The sequence below is a fragment of the Limulus polyphemus genome, unplaced genomic scaffold (assembly GCF_000517525.1).
Source record: "Limulus polyphemus unplaced genomic scaffold, Limulus_polyphemus-2.1.2 Scaffold875, whole genome shotgun sequence".
Lineage (NCBI taxonomy): Eukaryota > Metazoa > Arthropoda > Merostomata > Xiphosura > Limulidae > Limulus > Limulus polyphemus.
In genome coordinates, this window is record NW_013666485.1 from 63,966 (window position 1) to 81,831 (window position 17,866).

Consider the following 17,866-nt stretch of genomic DNA (forward strand, 5'->3'; position numbering starts at 1 on the left):
TATGGCTTTATGTGTATTAGTGATCAAGTGTGCCCAAAGCCACGGTATGTAATTTGTAGCCATGTCCTAGCAAGCAGCGGCCTCAAACTTTCTCTACTTCAGCACCACTTAGAAACTAGGCACTGCACACAACTCGACAAGTCTGATTTTTTGAAGCAAAGTTAATCATGTGAAAAAGTAACATTACCAGTTTTGTATCCAAAGAAAGTACTGAAAACTAAAATGCACTTGATGCATTGTATCGAGTGAGCTACCATGTAGCAAAAAGTTTCAGAAGATCATACCATAGCAGAGAGCTTGACTGATCCATGTATAAAATGTAGTTCAGTGCATGTTTGGAGAAAAGGTTGCAAAAAAAAGATCGACATGGTACCTTTATCCAATAATACTTCATCATGGAGAATTAATGACATGTCAAGTAATGTAGAGACCACAATTAAACAGTGTGTGAAAAATTGTCCATATTATGCTATACAGTTGTATGAATCAATTGATTGAAAGAATATACAAGATATCTTCCAATCTGGCTAATGCCAAGAAACTGAAATAGACTGGTTTCATTCCCTTGGCATCTGCATTAATGGGGCCAAATGAATGATAGGGATTTGTAGCTCCAGCAAAAACAGTTGAATCAAACATTTCTTGGACTCATTGCAATATCCATAGACAAGCTCTTGTGGCAAAATGCATGCCCGAGGGACTGATGTAAGTGCTGGACAATGCAGTGAAAATAGTGAATTTCTTAAAATCACAGCTAACAAATTATAAAATAGTTCAGGCACTTTGTGAAGAAACAGGTAATGTAAACAATTGTCTGTTGACCTATACTGAAGTTAGATGGCTCTCAAGAGGCAAAATCCTTGTGCACTTCTGACTAAGTTTAAGAAATGAGTACCTTCTGCTGGCAGAAAAAGCTACTACAGTTTTGTTACCATTTTCAACAACACACTTACGTAAGAAAACCAAATACAGAAGCAGACTCAATGCAGAACCAGACCCGAGACTATCTTTCTTCAGTGGTTTTAGACTTCCAAGAGCTAAGCAAGTCAAAGCAAGCACATCCATCACACTGAGTAGATTATAACTTCAAGACTCCACATGAGAAATTGAAAGGTGAGGAGGGTATTTTTTGCTGTTTTTAAAATCAAATAGACTGCTAGTGTTGTTTTTAAAATTAAGATGAATAACATGTTTAGGATTAATCAAAGTAATACAACTTATGAAAGTGAAATCTTGGAAGAATGTTGTTTTCATAATGTAATAAAATTAATAACGTAATGATAAATGATATCATAATAATAAATATTGTGTAATAAAAGTGTCATAAAAAAAAAGAGCAAATTTTATATTTCCAAAATCAATGTTTTTTTATAATTTATACCCAGATAAGGGAGAAAATACGTGGAAAATATTTATTTTTAGGATGGGGTTTGCAATATTTGGCATTTTTATAAAAAGGGTTCATGGGATGTTAAAGTTTGGGAACCACTGATCTAGAGTACAATATGGATTTTTAGGAGAATAAGTAAAACAGACCAGCATTATAGGGACTGAACCTATGAAAACTTAGAAAAAAAAAGGCATTTTTCTCAGCAGAGAAACCTTTGCCTTTGATGCCTTTCTTTTTGTTCAAAAAGGGAGTAAGTGAGGGTGGTAATGGTTTAATGTACCTGTAAAGCCAACAATGGGAACATAGATGGTGGCAACTCAGTCAAGTATTATTAATGAACATACTCCAAGGGCTGTATTTCCTCTTCATCCATAGCTAAAAAGGCAAATGAGTTATGAAACTGACTAAAGTAATAGATACTCAGGAAGAACTAAATAAAGACATAAGCTATTCTAAGAGTGGAACTCAGCAACTTGAGAACATCAAATGAGACAAAAAAATACAGATGATCCCCAACATGGTTAAAGCTAAGAAAGATAATGTGAACTGGCATCCCATTTCAGGTAGTTCTAATACAGGCCTCCAACAATGACTACTGCTGTCATCCTTTAAAATAAAGACTGCATTTTACAAAGTACAGAATGAAACTGACATAAATACAGGCTATTCGTAGCAAAATCTCTTTTATTAATGAGTTATATAACAATTGATAGAACCAAATATATATATTTCAAACCCAGTTATTGTTCCTTCATCTACAAAACAATTATGGGTTATTATTTTCACCTTGTAACTGAGAATATGCTTTAAAGAACACATTCCTTAAGCTCCCATCCATGATGTCTCTGAAGCAGCCACTTGCAGATTCTTTTGTTGAACTGAATTTTACATTTTGAATGAAGAGCAAACAATTCCATTTCTGTAAATATGTATTTTGTTACATGCAGAAATGTTAAAAAAAAAAGACCGTTATGGGCTATTACAGGCTCTTTGAGCACTTACACAGGTTTGAAAGGTTAAGCTCCTGAAAAACAGATTTTACAGGTTTGCTTGAAGGCCCGCTAATGCCAGGCAAGGACATGTAGAGGTAGGAAGGTACATGCTGAGGCATCATTAGTCATCAGATGACATCATCATTATGGGTACTGCTAACCTTCTAATTTCCAAGACTACAGATATTTAGAGATCTTGAGGCTGAAAAGACATTCAATGATACCCATCCATGGAAAGACAAATTTTTCATGATGACCAGATGAAGTGAAACCACATACATGCTGTACATACGATTGTTTCATTTTAGCCACGTGTCACAAATAAAAAAAAATAAATGAAAATACCCTTCCCTCTTTCACATGACTACACAGCTTTGGACTAGTGTAGATGTTCCTTAAGTGCATATCTTTACAATAAAGACAACAATAAGTTATATATATTATTATCTTTTCCCCACAGAAATCTCACCAGGAATGAATTTCCACTCATGATTTGATACCATGCACTCTTTGTTCATTTGCAAAAGACAATACCCTCTTATGAAGCCATGGTGCAGGGGATAGAAATGCATCAAGGACAAATGCAGAGGTTAATGAACATGCGAGAGTCCTGACTGACAAATCTAAGTAAACAAACAATTTCGTAAGTGAAGAGACTATATTATTTTATTTTTATAATTGCTATATATATATTAACATCCAACAATCCCAGATGTCCTAGAAATGTGTAACAGTGGGGTTGGACAGAAAAGAAAATAACTCGCTTGCTATGGATTCCATTTGACTTGGGGAGTGACCACATGCAGCAAAATGAATCCTGAAGCTGAAGAGACAGCAATGTGATGAAGATAAATTTGAATAAAAGTATCTAAATTCATCCATATGTAAGCTCATATGTGCTCTAAAGGGCACTGAGACCAGGAAGCTGAAGACATTACCAAATGGCAAATTTCATGAGATGTAACTCAAAATTCATACTGAAGGTGTCAGGTTTATCTTGACAGAAAATACAGACAAGCTGCAGAAGCCAATTTATTATAACATGGATGGAGTAAGATTCATCATAATGTATAAACAAACAGCCCCTCATTCTTTGGAATGAGAATCTGGGTTGATCAGGGTAACACAACAGGGGTAAAGCAATGGTTACTCCCTCTCCCAGCTAAAACCTATGGTAGGGAAGCTTTGGACAGAGATTTAGTTCCACCTAACTGGTGATATACACCATCAGTAGAGTTGTCTGTGTGAAGTAAAACACAGTGGTGGTATAACATGGGTAGAAACTTTTTAACCCATGTTGATGTGCCTAAAGCTTATAATGATTGATGTGAGAAAGGGATCCTTGGGGAGAAAAACAAGTCTGAAGGACAAAGTTACTCAAATACAGCAATTCAGCCCTTGAGAAATATGTATGAAAAGATCAATATCTGGTAAAGGTGGAAAGAAAAAAGGGGAACTTATAGTGGTAAACTCTCTTGATTGAGCCACATTTACAAGTAATCAGGAGAAAGGGAAAACCTCTGAGACAACGGGTCTGAGGATAGACTTCACTGAACTGCAAGATCCCATTGAAGATGTCTCATGTGAGCACAACCCAAGAGAAAACTTATTGACAGAAGCCATCATCATCAAATCAGAGAATATATTCTGGTAGATGGAAGAAAGGAAAGAGAGAGGCACACCCAAGATGCCATGGATTGTAAAGCCAAAGGAGACAGGTAAATAACTCCTTGAAAAGTTTACATCCAAAATCTCAGAGCCAAATATTGAGTAAGAACAAATTGAGAATTAGGCTATTGGATAATCCATCTCAGAAAGAAAGCTAATTGGATGGTTAATTAAATTAGTATGAGTCAATGACTGAATTGACAACTGAAAGAGAATAATCTTATTGTCAATATACTGATGAAAATTGATTGTGTGTGTGTGTGTGTGTGTGTGTGTGTGTAGAAGACAATCAAATACTTTGCCTACACATGTGAAGACATAAGATGCTGAAACCAGACTGAAATGGAGTGCAGTGAATTGATAAACAGCTCCCCAATGGTAAAAACTAAAAAAAATGTTGAGAAGACTGATGACTTGTGTCTTGTAAATAAATGTCACCTTTCATCATCCAAAAATCTTACAAAATCTTTCATAATACTCTTACAGTTTTCATCTGGATACTTGGAATTTCCAGATAATTAGAGACAGGAAAGATGTAATACCAGTCTACAATTTCCTGATTTCTTTGGCAGTATGAAAAGACAACAATAAATACCTTGGAAACTTGTTAAATATTTAAAATGTCCTGATCCAAAATTTTAATACAAATGTAATTGTATGTAAGAGCTGATAAAAATGGGTAGAAAAATTGAATTGGAGAATTGATGAATCCAAAGGTTCCACAGATAAAGAAAGGATATTATATGGCTCCCAAAAATATTGCAAAGAGGATATGCATAGAAAGGAAAAAATAAATGTGTGGGTCAAAAAGGCCCATCCAATTTGCTTCTATGCTATGAAACTTGAAAGGAGCAAAATTACTGAGAAGAATTCCAAGCAGAAGACTGGTAATACTAGAAGAAGAAGCAGGTAATGCACAAGGATGGCTCTGATTAACTGATTGTCAAAAGTAGGATTATGACCTGAAGTAATGTGTCAGTAAGTGTTGTGGAAAAAGAAACATGTAAAGCTCCTGAAAAAAAAAGAAGCTGGGGAAAGAGAATAGCTGACAGCTAATAAGTGAGCTAAGAAAGAAAGTTGTAAAATAAGCATAAGTAATGACCAAAGCTGGTGTAAGCTACACTGTGGAAGACCATGTGGACACTTACCTAAAAAAAAATCAAAAAATCTGGGGAGTCTAAACTTTAAAATAACAACTGAGCAGACCAAAGAAGTGAGAAATATGTGGCAAATGTTTTTTTTTGTAAATTACCTTTATTTCTAGATGCATCAACCATAACTCGATGGTCAGGAAGAGGAGGAAACAGAAATTCAAAAAAATAACCAAACATTAAACCCTCTCAGATGTAACATAAATAGGTTCAAGATGTAAAATGTTACATACTTGGGAAAACAAAGTTCAGCAGAAGTTGCATCTTGCTCTTCAGACAAAGTTGAAAAAACCTGTGCAAAATAACTTGTTGTTCATGAAAACAAAACAAAGAGAGTGGTAACCTATTAAATTGGCATCCAGAATAACATAATTCTGGCCAAAGATACCCATCACAAAAGACTCTGCATTAATGGCCCAAACACACTGGCTAATAAGGGCTGACAATGCCGCTACAGGGCCTTCCTGCACAACAGAACTGCTAAAATAAAGCTTCAAAAGAGGCAGAAAAGTTTCTATCATTAACAAGAGCATTAGAAGAATTAAGCTTTAATTGAAGTATTAGCTTCAGAAATAAAATGAACTTGCTGAAAAAAAATGATGAAAAGCATGACTGACAACAAAAAAATCTGAATTATAGTTGAAAAGTAGAGCTTATTTAAGATCCCATGATGCATGCACAATAAATCATGTGGAAGTTGGGAGAGTGAAGAATTACATGAAAGTGATGCATGCTCTGCAATGCATAAAAAGCAGTCAGAATATTTGAATCGCATGTTTTACTGACTATATGAATGCAAATCAACAAGACATTATTTAAGAGGTAAGACTACCCAATTTGAACTTGCTAATTAATATTTTGTTAGTTCTTAGGCTAAGATCATCTTACTTTAAGTTGAATTTAAGATATCAGAATTAAGCTTTTATTCAGCTGCTCTGTCTTTGCTACTTTAAGATGACAAAGATCATAATAATCCCAATTAAGGAGTATTTCTAGTAATATACACAAATAGCCAAGTTTTATGTTATTCTACATTACTTTTAGCCTCCAGTTAAAACTTTTCCTTATCAACTCCATTAGAAATTTAAGAAACTAACCTCACAATTGCATATAACAGTCTCCATGGTGATTCCTCTTGATGATCTTTCAGAGAGAAAGCTTTAAGGTAATAGGAAGACATTGTGTCAGTGACAGGAGGATGAAGAAAAAGAAGTTCTGACAACATCTGATATGCCAAAATTGCAATCTTTCTTTCTGTGGTTACCTATTTATAACAGATTATTTCAAAATCCAACATACAAATCTTTAGTATGCTACTACATATACAAGTGTTTTAATCTGAACACCCAAAGTTATGATGAAAAAACTTTTAAGAACTATTAGTGAAAGATTCTTTATTTGTCTAAAAAAAAAGAAATATCGATTTGTTTTAAATAGACAATGAAACAAAATTTTAGACTATCTCCCAGAGTTAAAAAAACAATAATTGAGGTTTGTGTTATGTCCGTCAAATTTTTTCTATTTGTTAAGTACCCATCCTAGGTTTAATGGTGTGTGTGTGTGTGTGTGTATATTTCATTTTGATCTGCCCCACATCATACAAATGTTGATATGATACAGTTGGCTATTTCTGTGGTAATATATACAATATTATGGTAGATGTAATTTCTTTAATATGATGATACTATTGAACTAATGTGGCCCTCTTAATGAGGTTTCTCCTACCACATTTTAAACCCCAAATACATTAAATTTTTTGGGACATTCAACAATATTTTTGGTACCAATTATAAGTTTAAATGTTTTACAGAATATCATAACCTTTTCAAAACTTTCATGTTTAGCTTCAATGTCTTAAAAACCACTATTGTATAAGAACCATTATTAGTTTTATCTCCTGTTAGTTTAAGCTCTTATTCCATATAGTTAATACAGGCTACAAAACAATTCCCCATACACTATAACATCATATCATTGCTATATTATCCATTGCTGTTGCTTCTTTTTCTAAGTCTTATTATTATTATTACTAAGTTTTCTTGAATATTATCATGTTTAGTTTTCAGCTGTTACTTAAGACCTAACTTTATTTGTTACTTCCTGTTGCCCACTCTGAGCATTTTACTATTCAAGTAATAGAGATTAAAATCAGGTTAGTTGTGATTAGATCCACCTTATAGTTAAATATATTATTTTTCTTTGAATTATCTTTAGCATGATTATATTTTAATTACCATAGCAACATTCTAGCTATTCTTTGTACAACTTAGGTATTCATTTAACTTATTATTTCATACTTTCATAAACATCAGTTTTTGTTTGCTGTACTCAGTACTGTTCTAATATTCAACTCTACAGCTAAACAGTAATATATCATAGTAATTTACACTCATGATCCACTATTGTAGCCATTTAATGGGTTTTCTTTGGTCACAAAACAATGCTGGGAAGTATACAGTTTTGCTTATACATAGTTATAATGATGTTAAGTTGTTCAGCAAACATTAAATCAAAAAGAATAGTTGAAGCTAACAACTAGTGTTTATAAATAAGGTGTACTCTATTTTTTCTTTAATGTTACTATCACTGATTAATGTATTTAATTTATAAATTTTTATCACAGAGACTATTTTGTATTGTTCGAATAATCTCCTAAGCTGGCTGAACCTTGCAAGATATTACTGGGTTTATATCATTTACATCCAGGGTATCCAACTGCTGAAACAATGCATTCTAATCTTTAGAAGTAACAATGTAAGAGTAGTATTTCTAATTAGCTATGCCCATTACTGTATGATTTTTATTTGTTAGCTAAATAATTAGTATGCTCTGATCAAAAGTTCATATTAATTATATAGGTAAAGATGCCTTACAGTAATAAAAGAAAGTCAAATCTAATGAATTAGAGGGCAGTGAGTAAGACTCCTAAAACCATAACAATGAATCTCAAGGGAAGCAGTCCGTCTTTCTGAAAGCATTATTGTTTGCAAAATATGCATACTATTGAATAAGATTATTTCATACACGTGAGTGCTCAATTACATATGTGTAAACTCTTCACCTGATGCACATTCTTTTTAATATGATTCAATAATACGCACTTAGTTTTATGACACAAGTTCCCATATTCAAAAGGTCACAATAAAAAAATAAGTACATTTTTCATCCTGACAATTCAGGTATCTATCAGATAGCAACAAAATAATTCAATATTTACACCCTATAAAACACATAATTACCTGTAAGATATTATACAAAATCACACTTATGCTCTGCAACTGTGGATACTTCTTTTTTGACACAACAGACTTCATAAAATTCAAAGCTTTCCCAAACTCATTTTCCTCAACACAAGATTCAAATATAGCAGTGTAGTTACCCGATAACTCACTACAAGAGAGACTTGAGACCTAAAATAATTTGTAAGATGAAACGTTTTAAAGATCAATTATTATATCAACATAAAACTATCAGCAACCTTAACATTACTAAGTAGTCACAAAAAAAAAAAAATTAATAATCTCCTGAATTATCAAATATAAAATTAAGTGTAATTTAAAATAATCATTTGAATAATGAGAAAATAAAAAAAGAGAGTAAGATCAATCAATTACAAGAAAAAAACTTAACTATTCCATATAGTTTATAGAGCTGGTTGCTTAACTTGATTAATCAATTACCAAATGTTAATACTGTAAGATGCTTAATAATATTGATCAATTTAATAGTAATTTGGTTGTTTTAAACAAGTATCATATGACTTTGACTTTTCATGGAAATTTATCGTCATCTTAGTTTATGCTTCAGGTTTAACTTGGAAGGCTATCTATAATTTTACAGTTTCATAAAACATTTAATAATTATAAAACTTTGTATTTTTTATCTTGATAAGGACATTTGTTTTGTACCCCCCCCCCCTTTATGTATTAATTGCATACTTAATTGAAAGAATCTCTTCAAAACAGAAAACATTTCTCATGATGTTTTCTTGATTAATGCACTTATGACAGTTTTTTTTTTATGATGGACTCAATGTTCTAGTTTCAAGGACTGCATTATGGAACGTTTTCTGTTAACTGGATTAATTAAAAAAGTAGTTGATTATTTTTGTGATACAAGTGATTTAATTGTATTAATCACCCAGTTTTATTGTCTACACACATCTGTATGAATTATTTAGTTTTACTAGTAACTTACCCGTGAAAATTCACAGAAGATAAAACTATACAAAATATTTTGTACACCATTTTAATAATCATTTATATGTTCTAATCAATTTTCAAACAACTCTACACATTCAATCCCGAGAAAACCCCAAAACTGTTCCTTGGAAAAAAATAGGGTCCCCTTATATTTATACACAAAATATAGAATCCTCAGAACTTTTAACTTCCTCATAAGACTTTAAGATGGAAAACTTGTGAAATGTTGTAACCTTAGCCATCTTTACTGAAAAAATTAAAGTTTTGCAATTTATGTAAGGCAGCTGGCACACATTTTTAGCTTTTAATTCCTGTCCATAATAATTTTCATGATAACTCATGGATCCAATTATGTGACCTCCCCAAATCCCCTTTGACTGCTAGAAGACTGATTGGCTCCTTATATGTTAATATCAATTCAACAAAATTGATTCAGTCATAACAGAAAGCCTCCAAAAACCCTTTTATTCCCCATTTTTGAAGTTCCATCATGACTTTTTCTACAATTTTCTTTGTTTATATTCTATACAAAATTTCATGTTGTTTTTGTCAAAAATTATTGGAGAGTTAAAAACTTATATGCACAGATACATACAATGGAGAAGTAGTATAAAGATGCAACGTGTCTATACACATTACAGTAAAAGCTTTACACAGCTATGTCCATGATCAATATCTTTAAACAATTACATCTACACTTCACAATTAAAACAAAAAAGTTTAGATAATAATAACACAAAAATACCCTGTAGAGCCTATAATTTTAAATTCAGTCTTAGACAACTCCAAAATACAATTCTGTAAACTTACTATTAAAACAAATATAAAATAAAGACCTAATCTAAAAAAGCCTACTCCAAAGTTTATAAACAATTATTTCTTAATGAAAGAAACTACATGTAAAAACCTACTCACTTTGTTAAAAACTTTATCTTCAAGCTTAGGTTTCAGTGCTCTGGTGGAACTCTCTAATGATGGAGAATGAGTAATTGGAACTTTCTGGCCCAATCTGGGTAAACTATTAATTGGTCTTTTATGGGGAATCACTATTGAACCCCTTTGAGCAGTGGTGAGATGATTTCGGTAATATGTCAATTTTTCATCATTAACAGAGTAAGACGTTTTACAAGGATTCTCAGAATTAACATTTTCAGCCACATAATCTTGTATCACATCTTTTCTTGTTTCTAAATTCTGAATATTAATAGAGTCAAACTTTGAAGGATATTTACTATCACAGCTTTCTACCTGAGGGAGACAGCCTAAAGAAATATTCTGTTTAGTTTTAACGTATTTTGGATAATCTAGAATTTTGCTGGAAGATCCTGGAGGTAATGTTTTCACATTATTTAAAGGAATATGATTCTTTTTATCATCATCTTTGTCTTCTGACACTGGTGACTGGAAACTGGTATTGAGGCTTTTCCTAATACTGGACTGCTGCTGTAAAGTGAAGTATCCTAACAAAGACTTTTGACTTTTCTTGGAGAGAGGAAGACCTTTTTTCTGATTTCCTGGTTTAGAAGTTTTCCCAACTGCACGCGACTTTGAGAATGTTGTACTATCCTCAGACTTTACTTGTTTGCACAATGCACTACCTGAGTAATCATTAGAACTTTTATGTTTATTCTTTTTGTTGTTTTCAGTTTTCTGACAATCAAGAAAGGGATAACTACGTTTTTTCAAACAATTGTGGTTTGTCACTGATTCGAAACTAGCTTCATTAAAAGATTTAGCTGATTTCTTTAGAAGTATTATGTGATACTTTTCATTATTTTGATAGTTATCAGCAGATAAATGTGATGACTTTAGTGGTGACAACAAAGGAATTAAATTTCCCTGAGTAATAAAAGAAGAAATAGGAGACTTCACAGTATCTTGTTTTTTCCCCTCACAACTGTCTCCTTCTTTTTGCAGTAAAATGCTGGTGGGTTTATACATAGTGATAAGAAATTTCTCCACTGCAGGAGGGGGATCCTAAAACAATAAAATACCATTTCAGAATAACATGTAAATCTGGAATAAAATTTTAACTTTCAAAAACTCCAATCCAAGAACGATTGGAAACAAAACAAAAACAATTAAGTTGAAAATCATTTTATTTACTTACAGATACATCAAGACACGAGGCAACAATTGAAATAAAAATTATAATGACACAAACACTATAACAAATTTCACTTACCACCAAAAGGAAATTTCTTATGTAATCTGGACTAATACACAATATCTGCAGCTTGAGAAGAGACTTAACAGATACAATCTGTTCTGGATCAACAAAGACATGTGTAACCTCTTTTTTTAAAAGCTGAAGATTAGGGCATGATAATGAGACAGGAATCAAAGTAGCTCCTCCACACTGCAACAAACTGAAAGCAAACAAAACTCTCACACATTCACTTTGACCAATTAGTTAGTTCTATTATAGCTATGGTATTTAATAAAGCTATAAAACATCTGAGCCCTGAAGCAAATATTCAAAGTATTTAGCATGCAACACATGTTCTGTTACTTTCTTGTTTAATAATCACTGTATGTGGATAAATCTATTTCAAAGACTATGGTATATGAAGCACAAATCGAAAACTATAATATAATTTTGCCACATATTTTTCTTTAAACTGGTGACTGAGAGAAAATATTGAACAAATCGCATTTAGAAAGCACTTATTTAGGAAAAAAAATTAAAAGAAAAATATTATTAAAAAGTAAAAGATTATATGAAATGAACATTTTTAATTCAGAGAAAAACGAAGAATCTGTTTAAAATCCTTAGGCAACTGAGCACTGAAACTAACATTCAAATGGCAGTTTATCATTAAGAAAAGCAAAATGTTTCACAGATTCATGAATATTATATTATACTAGAAGAGTAGGTCCTTTATTCATCACCAGAGTTAAACATTTCAGTGAGAATAAAACTTCACAGTAAGTATGTTGTTTTATTTGAATGTATTGTTTGAATAAGATAAACTTAATAATAATTAATAATTAAAAATTAAGGGTTTAGTCATTAGAATATTTGCTGTCACCTACTGTACTTGCTAAACCTAACCAAGCTTACCCGATGTCGTAAAAAATTTCTGTAGCTTTTAAACGGGTATAATTTAACAGACATTTTCACAAATGTAAAGAATATCTAAAGAAACTACAAAAAATTTCCATACGTGTGGTTGATTCCTAAATATTCTTTGTTCATTCCTATAGGAGCTCAAGATAGCCACTTTCCTACAACTTTGAGTTACAAAACATCGATACAGGCGTAGAATTACTATTTTTACTGGAAATTTGATTTTAAGAAGCAGGTGAGCATTTAATGCCTAGAAGGTGCTATGTAGTCATTACAGAGTTTATCCGTAGCCGTAATCCATTTTGTAAATAGGTACCTGTGAACCATCAAGAGATAAAATAATTCTCTGCTTTGCACCTTTCAATGAGCTTAATCGATAAACCTGAGATAAAGGACTGCTGGGACACGTTTTGGCTAACTGACACTTCTGGTTTCTTCTGAATTGATCTCGAGCTTCCTGCACTTTGCAAACAATAATAATCAAGTTGCCAGAGGTGCTTCTTCTCATGACAGATTATTCATGATAAATGACATGATACTTACCAAATATGCACAACCATTTGGTCCAAAAAAGGAATTGGCTTTGAATGAAATGGCAATTGCATTCAAAGGGTGAAGTGTTTTGAACCAGTAAAACCCTAAGAAACTGGTTAAATGTGAATTCAAGGCTTCAGTATTACCAGAGTCAAAAAAGTGGATAGATTTTTGGTCACTCTATGCAGGTAAAAATTAAAGTGTTGGAAATGACAATGGTGATGATGTATCAGTCATCCACAGCTTGTTTGGAATATGATAATACCATACAATGGCAAAGAGAATGAGCTGTATGCAGACAGTTATTACACTAGTGTCCTTGGCTGAGGAACTGTCCAAACAGGACATGGGACTTGTGATACAGTTAATGTGAGCTGCCTTAGCATGCCAGTGGCTTTGAAACCTGATGTCTTGACTCTCAGAAAACGTGATGATCCTGTGTTCATGAGGGAAGAAATACTGATCACATGTAATTATTTTAATATCTGTATTCACAAGACACCTCCAAAAAACTGGTCTAAGATCACATAATTTGGCTATTCAAAGGGGTTCTGAGCAATAAATACAGCATAGCAAAAGGTAATTAATAACTCTCAACTGTTTTTTATAAAATCAGGTGTTTTACGTGTTAAATCAGAGAAAAACAAACTACATCAACAGATATTTAAGTAAGGTCAAATTATGCAAATAATTTGAATATTTAGGTTGTACTGAACAATTGTTTTAACTTGCATCTTTAGCTATTTAAAATGGTTTTAGAGGTATACGTGACCTAATCAAACATGTATATAAACCTGAATATAATAAAAACATACATATGACATTATATATATATATATATATATATATATACATATTGAATCTTACATGTAGCTGTAATATTTTGAGAAACTGTTATTTTATTTTTCTATCTGTAAAATTTCATTAATCAGTGTTTCCTCTATTGTTATTTGGCAAAATGCAACACCTGCTTTTTATCTCTATTGCCTGAAATCGAATCAGATTACACGAGTATAAAAGTTTATCAAACCATTAGCTACACTGATGACCTTCCCTCTAAAGGATCAGTATTCTAAGGAAACGTGTGAAGGGATAAAGTATGCTAACAAGTTAATGAAAGGCAGTAATAAAAAGTGTATGAAAATTTTAAAATCTGCCAATTCCTTAATTCAGTGATTATGAAGTTTCATCAAGTACTGAAGGTTAAGTATTAATTATACAAAAGTAGAAGCTTATACAATGTTTCCAGTTTACTGGTAAATATTTATATTTATCAGTGTCTATCCATGCACTAAATATATTCATTTTGAATAAAACTTACTGTGCTACACCACAATTTACAGTATTTTCACATTACAAAATGTACGATGTATAATCAACTATCATTATCTTGATATGCTCTTTTAGCATCAGTTAAACATTATTTATTTTATAAATTTAAACTGCTATAGCATGAGATATGTATTCAGTATCTCAAATTTTTATTATACAGTAATGACCTCCTCTCTAAATGCTCAATATTCTCAGAGACTATTGTTTTTCTCTTGTATGAAAGGATAAAGTTTGTTAACAAACTAATGAAAGGCAGCCTTTTTTTTTTTATTTACTGGCATACAAGTATTCTATATGATGAACAGATTTTCATCAAGTAAAAAGACCAATATTCCAACTGGTACCACTGATTTCTCTGTTTCCAGACTCAAAAATTCCATTCTAGTGATAATTTGAGAACAAAACCTTCTATACACTTGGCAACATTCTGGACAAACCTAAACTGCCCAATTTTTTTTATCTGTAAGTGAACAGAGAATTCATGAAAAGCATGAATTCATGTATAGTTTTTTTTTCTAACTATACAATTTTGATTATACTGTGAAGACTGTGTTACATCAACCACACGGTTGACAACAGTACAAAACTGCAAATTAAAAACCTACTTCTTATATACAACCCTCCTTTTCTTTTCAATTAACAAAACTGCAGTTTTCCACCCATGGAAAGCCTTATATCCTGTAGATGCTCTTGCTAATCGATGACGTCGTGGAGCAGATAATAAGCAAGTGGCAACTTTTTCACACCCTTTCCTAATATAGGCAAGGCCTTCATTCCATTCATAATCTTTCTCTGGAAGCCATCTTCCTGCACTGTGACTGTCTTCAATAAATTTTTCAGTTAAAATCCAGATTCCTAGTGAAACATGAAACAGTGTATTCATCTACTTATATATATCTACAACTGACTGGAATTTCAGAACTAATAAACTACAGAATTAATATGTTGATCATTCACATCACATAATACAGGGTTTAACATACTGATGAACGTTTCAGTCACTACATTACATAGTACAATCACATTCTACAGGAAAACAAGAACATGCCACAACATCACCTGAAGCACAAATATGTTACCAAATCAGACTGAACTTAAATAGATAAACAATTATATTTTATTCTTTCAGCATGGGCTTAGTCCCAGGGACTGACCTAAACCATTTTACACTTGTTATAGCTTTCATGCTATAACTTTTAAATTAGTAAGCATATCTTCATGAAATTTTGCATATTATCAGTAAACATTACAACTTTCATATGGAAAATATTTTTTTTTATTAAGTTTTAAGATTTCTTAAGTATGTTTTTCTCATGCCTTTTTTCTTTTTGAATGTTGACTATCCAACATGGAAAGTAATTTTGATTTGAAGATTAAAAATACTTTCATGCATCAGAAAATTTTCAAATTTCACGTGCAAAATCTTTATAACCTCCACATAATTATTAAATTTTTTTTAGAAAAAACTTTATACTTTATGTTATTTCCACTACTGTATCTCTGTATGCGTTGGGTCGATTTGACTGATCTCGTAACTAGCATAAAAATTAGGAAATTAGGCTACAAATTATAACACAAAAACACAAATGTTTAGATTAACTTAATGTTTAGCTTAAATCTCATAACATTATACATCTATATATATTTATTGTTTTCATTATATTGACCTCTCAGCCATGCCTGGCTAACAGTACAGAAGTTGCAATTGACAGAACACCACCACCCTACTCTCTGAGTGGAATTAATCATACTCAGGAGGCAACCTTCATGTTCCACCACCCCAGTGGTTAGGGACTGGTAAGTGGCAAGAGCTCCCATGTTCCACTAGAAGAAAAAAGGATGTAAAAGCATGTTGGGGAACCCAGAGAAGCACATCACTGTAAGGAAGTACAATGGTGGACTTAGAAAACCCAATTTTTAAAAGCAGGCCAGCACTAGATGTTAAACTAGGCATGGAGGATGAACAAGGATCCCCTACCTGCTTTATTTGTGATAGTCCATGAGTAAGCATGGTGTGGAGCAGGCCTTGTTTCACCCTAAGGTTGCAGGTACCCTTTTCTGAGCATGTTACAAGGTTTTACTGAGTTACATTCAAAATATAATTAAACAACTTAGTTGTCAATGTATGTCAGTGAAACCAGCATTATAATGTACATTATAATTCAAAGTTTTATATTATTTAAATTTTAAATTTCTTGATTTCAAAGGACACCTTAAAACAAATTGTTAAACTTTAGTTTTGTTGTCACATGATCCACAAGCACTCACAAATCTTAACTTCTGGTCTCTGTAGCTTGTTAAATTCTATATGTACACTATATTTCTGTGTAAAATCAGAAACTAAGTTAATTGCACTGTTCACACACACCCTTCTTTCAAATTCTTTAGGGTCAATTCCTAGAAAGAAAAAATTAATTTGGGAACCCCTGACAGAAGCCTTGGCACACACCTTTACAAGACATGTACTTAATTGATTACATGTTTATAATCAATACATTTTAAACTACTATCTCCCAATGGTTATTTTAAAATTGGTGCAGTACTTGCTACTAAGTGCTTCAAACTGCTCAAAGCATTGATGTCACTTTTCTTCTTGCTAGCACTTAGTGTTGTTTTACACCTAGATAAGTGTTAGTTAGATAGATGGGTAAATTGTTTTTAGGTTTTACTTTAATATTTGAGTTAATTCTGTGTTATTTGTGTTTTAAAATGAATATCTTAAAGGTTTAATAATATTTTTAATATAACTCAAACTTTGCCCCAGTTTATGAGACTTAGTGTAGTATGTGAGTCTGTGAAGGATAAAGTATCTCTGCTGATTACACAATAATATTGCCCAGCCCAACAAAGTGTGTCAATATGAATAATAAACACTAAAAACAGGGGGAAAAAAAACTATATCTGAAAAGGTACAGATGTACAATTACAAATATAACCAAAAAAAATCTTTTAACTCCTTAAACTCATCAGTGACAGTGTCCGATAACATTTATTTCTCTTTGGCTGAAAACTAATCCAAACCATGTTATTATCCACCTTTTATATACAGACCAGAAATCTTAAGATATGGTGATAATTATTAGGACATAATTAAAATAACTCTGGCAGAACGCAAAAAAAAAAATATGGGTTTAAAGAGTTAAAATTATTCAATAAAAAATTAAAAAATAGGTAATTTTTTTATTTCATAATTTTAAACATTTCATTGCACTATACAATGATGATAATAACTACAGTTAGTAATATCATATGGGAAGAAATCAAAAATAAAATATAAACATTTACCTAAAAAAACATTTGATATTCAATTGTAGTCTAGTCAATCAATGGTTTAACCTCAAACTAATTGCAACATAATTATTTTGAATTGCAAAAAGGTAGAAGTACTTCTCTTTCTTAACATATATATATATATATATATATATATATATACTACTATATATAACTATACTATATATATATACTATAGTAGTACTACGTACTAAACGTAAAACGTAAACTAAACTTAATTACTTAACTTTTAACTT

General features: G+C 31.8%; 1 protein-coding gene across 1 annotated transcript in view; it reads right to left on the reverse strand.

The window, feature by feature from the left end:
- The window catches only part of LOC111086138, a 56,074-nt gene that overhangs the window by 6,254 nt on the left and 31,954 nt on the right, over window positions 1–17,866 (reverse strand). Inside the window, exons 4-8 of the mRNA XM_022387778.1 lie at window positions 14,945–15,194; window positions 11,589–11,772; window positions 10,319–11,380; window positions 8,441–8,611; window positions 6,299–6,465 (exon numbers count right to left, since the gene is read on the reverse strand). Of these exons, the coding sequence (XP_022243486.1) occupies window positions 6,299–6,465; window positions 8,441–8,611; window positions 10,319–11,380; window positions 11,589–11,772; window positions 14,945–15,194 (1,834 nt within the window). The remainder of the gene's footprint in view (window positions 1–6,298; window positions 6,466–8,440; window positions 8,612–10,318; window positions 11,381–11,588; window positions 11,773–14,944; window positions 15,195–17,866) is intronic.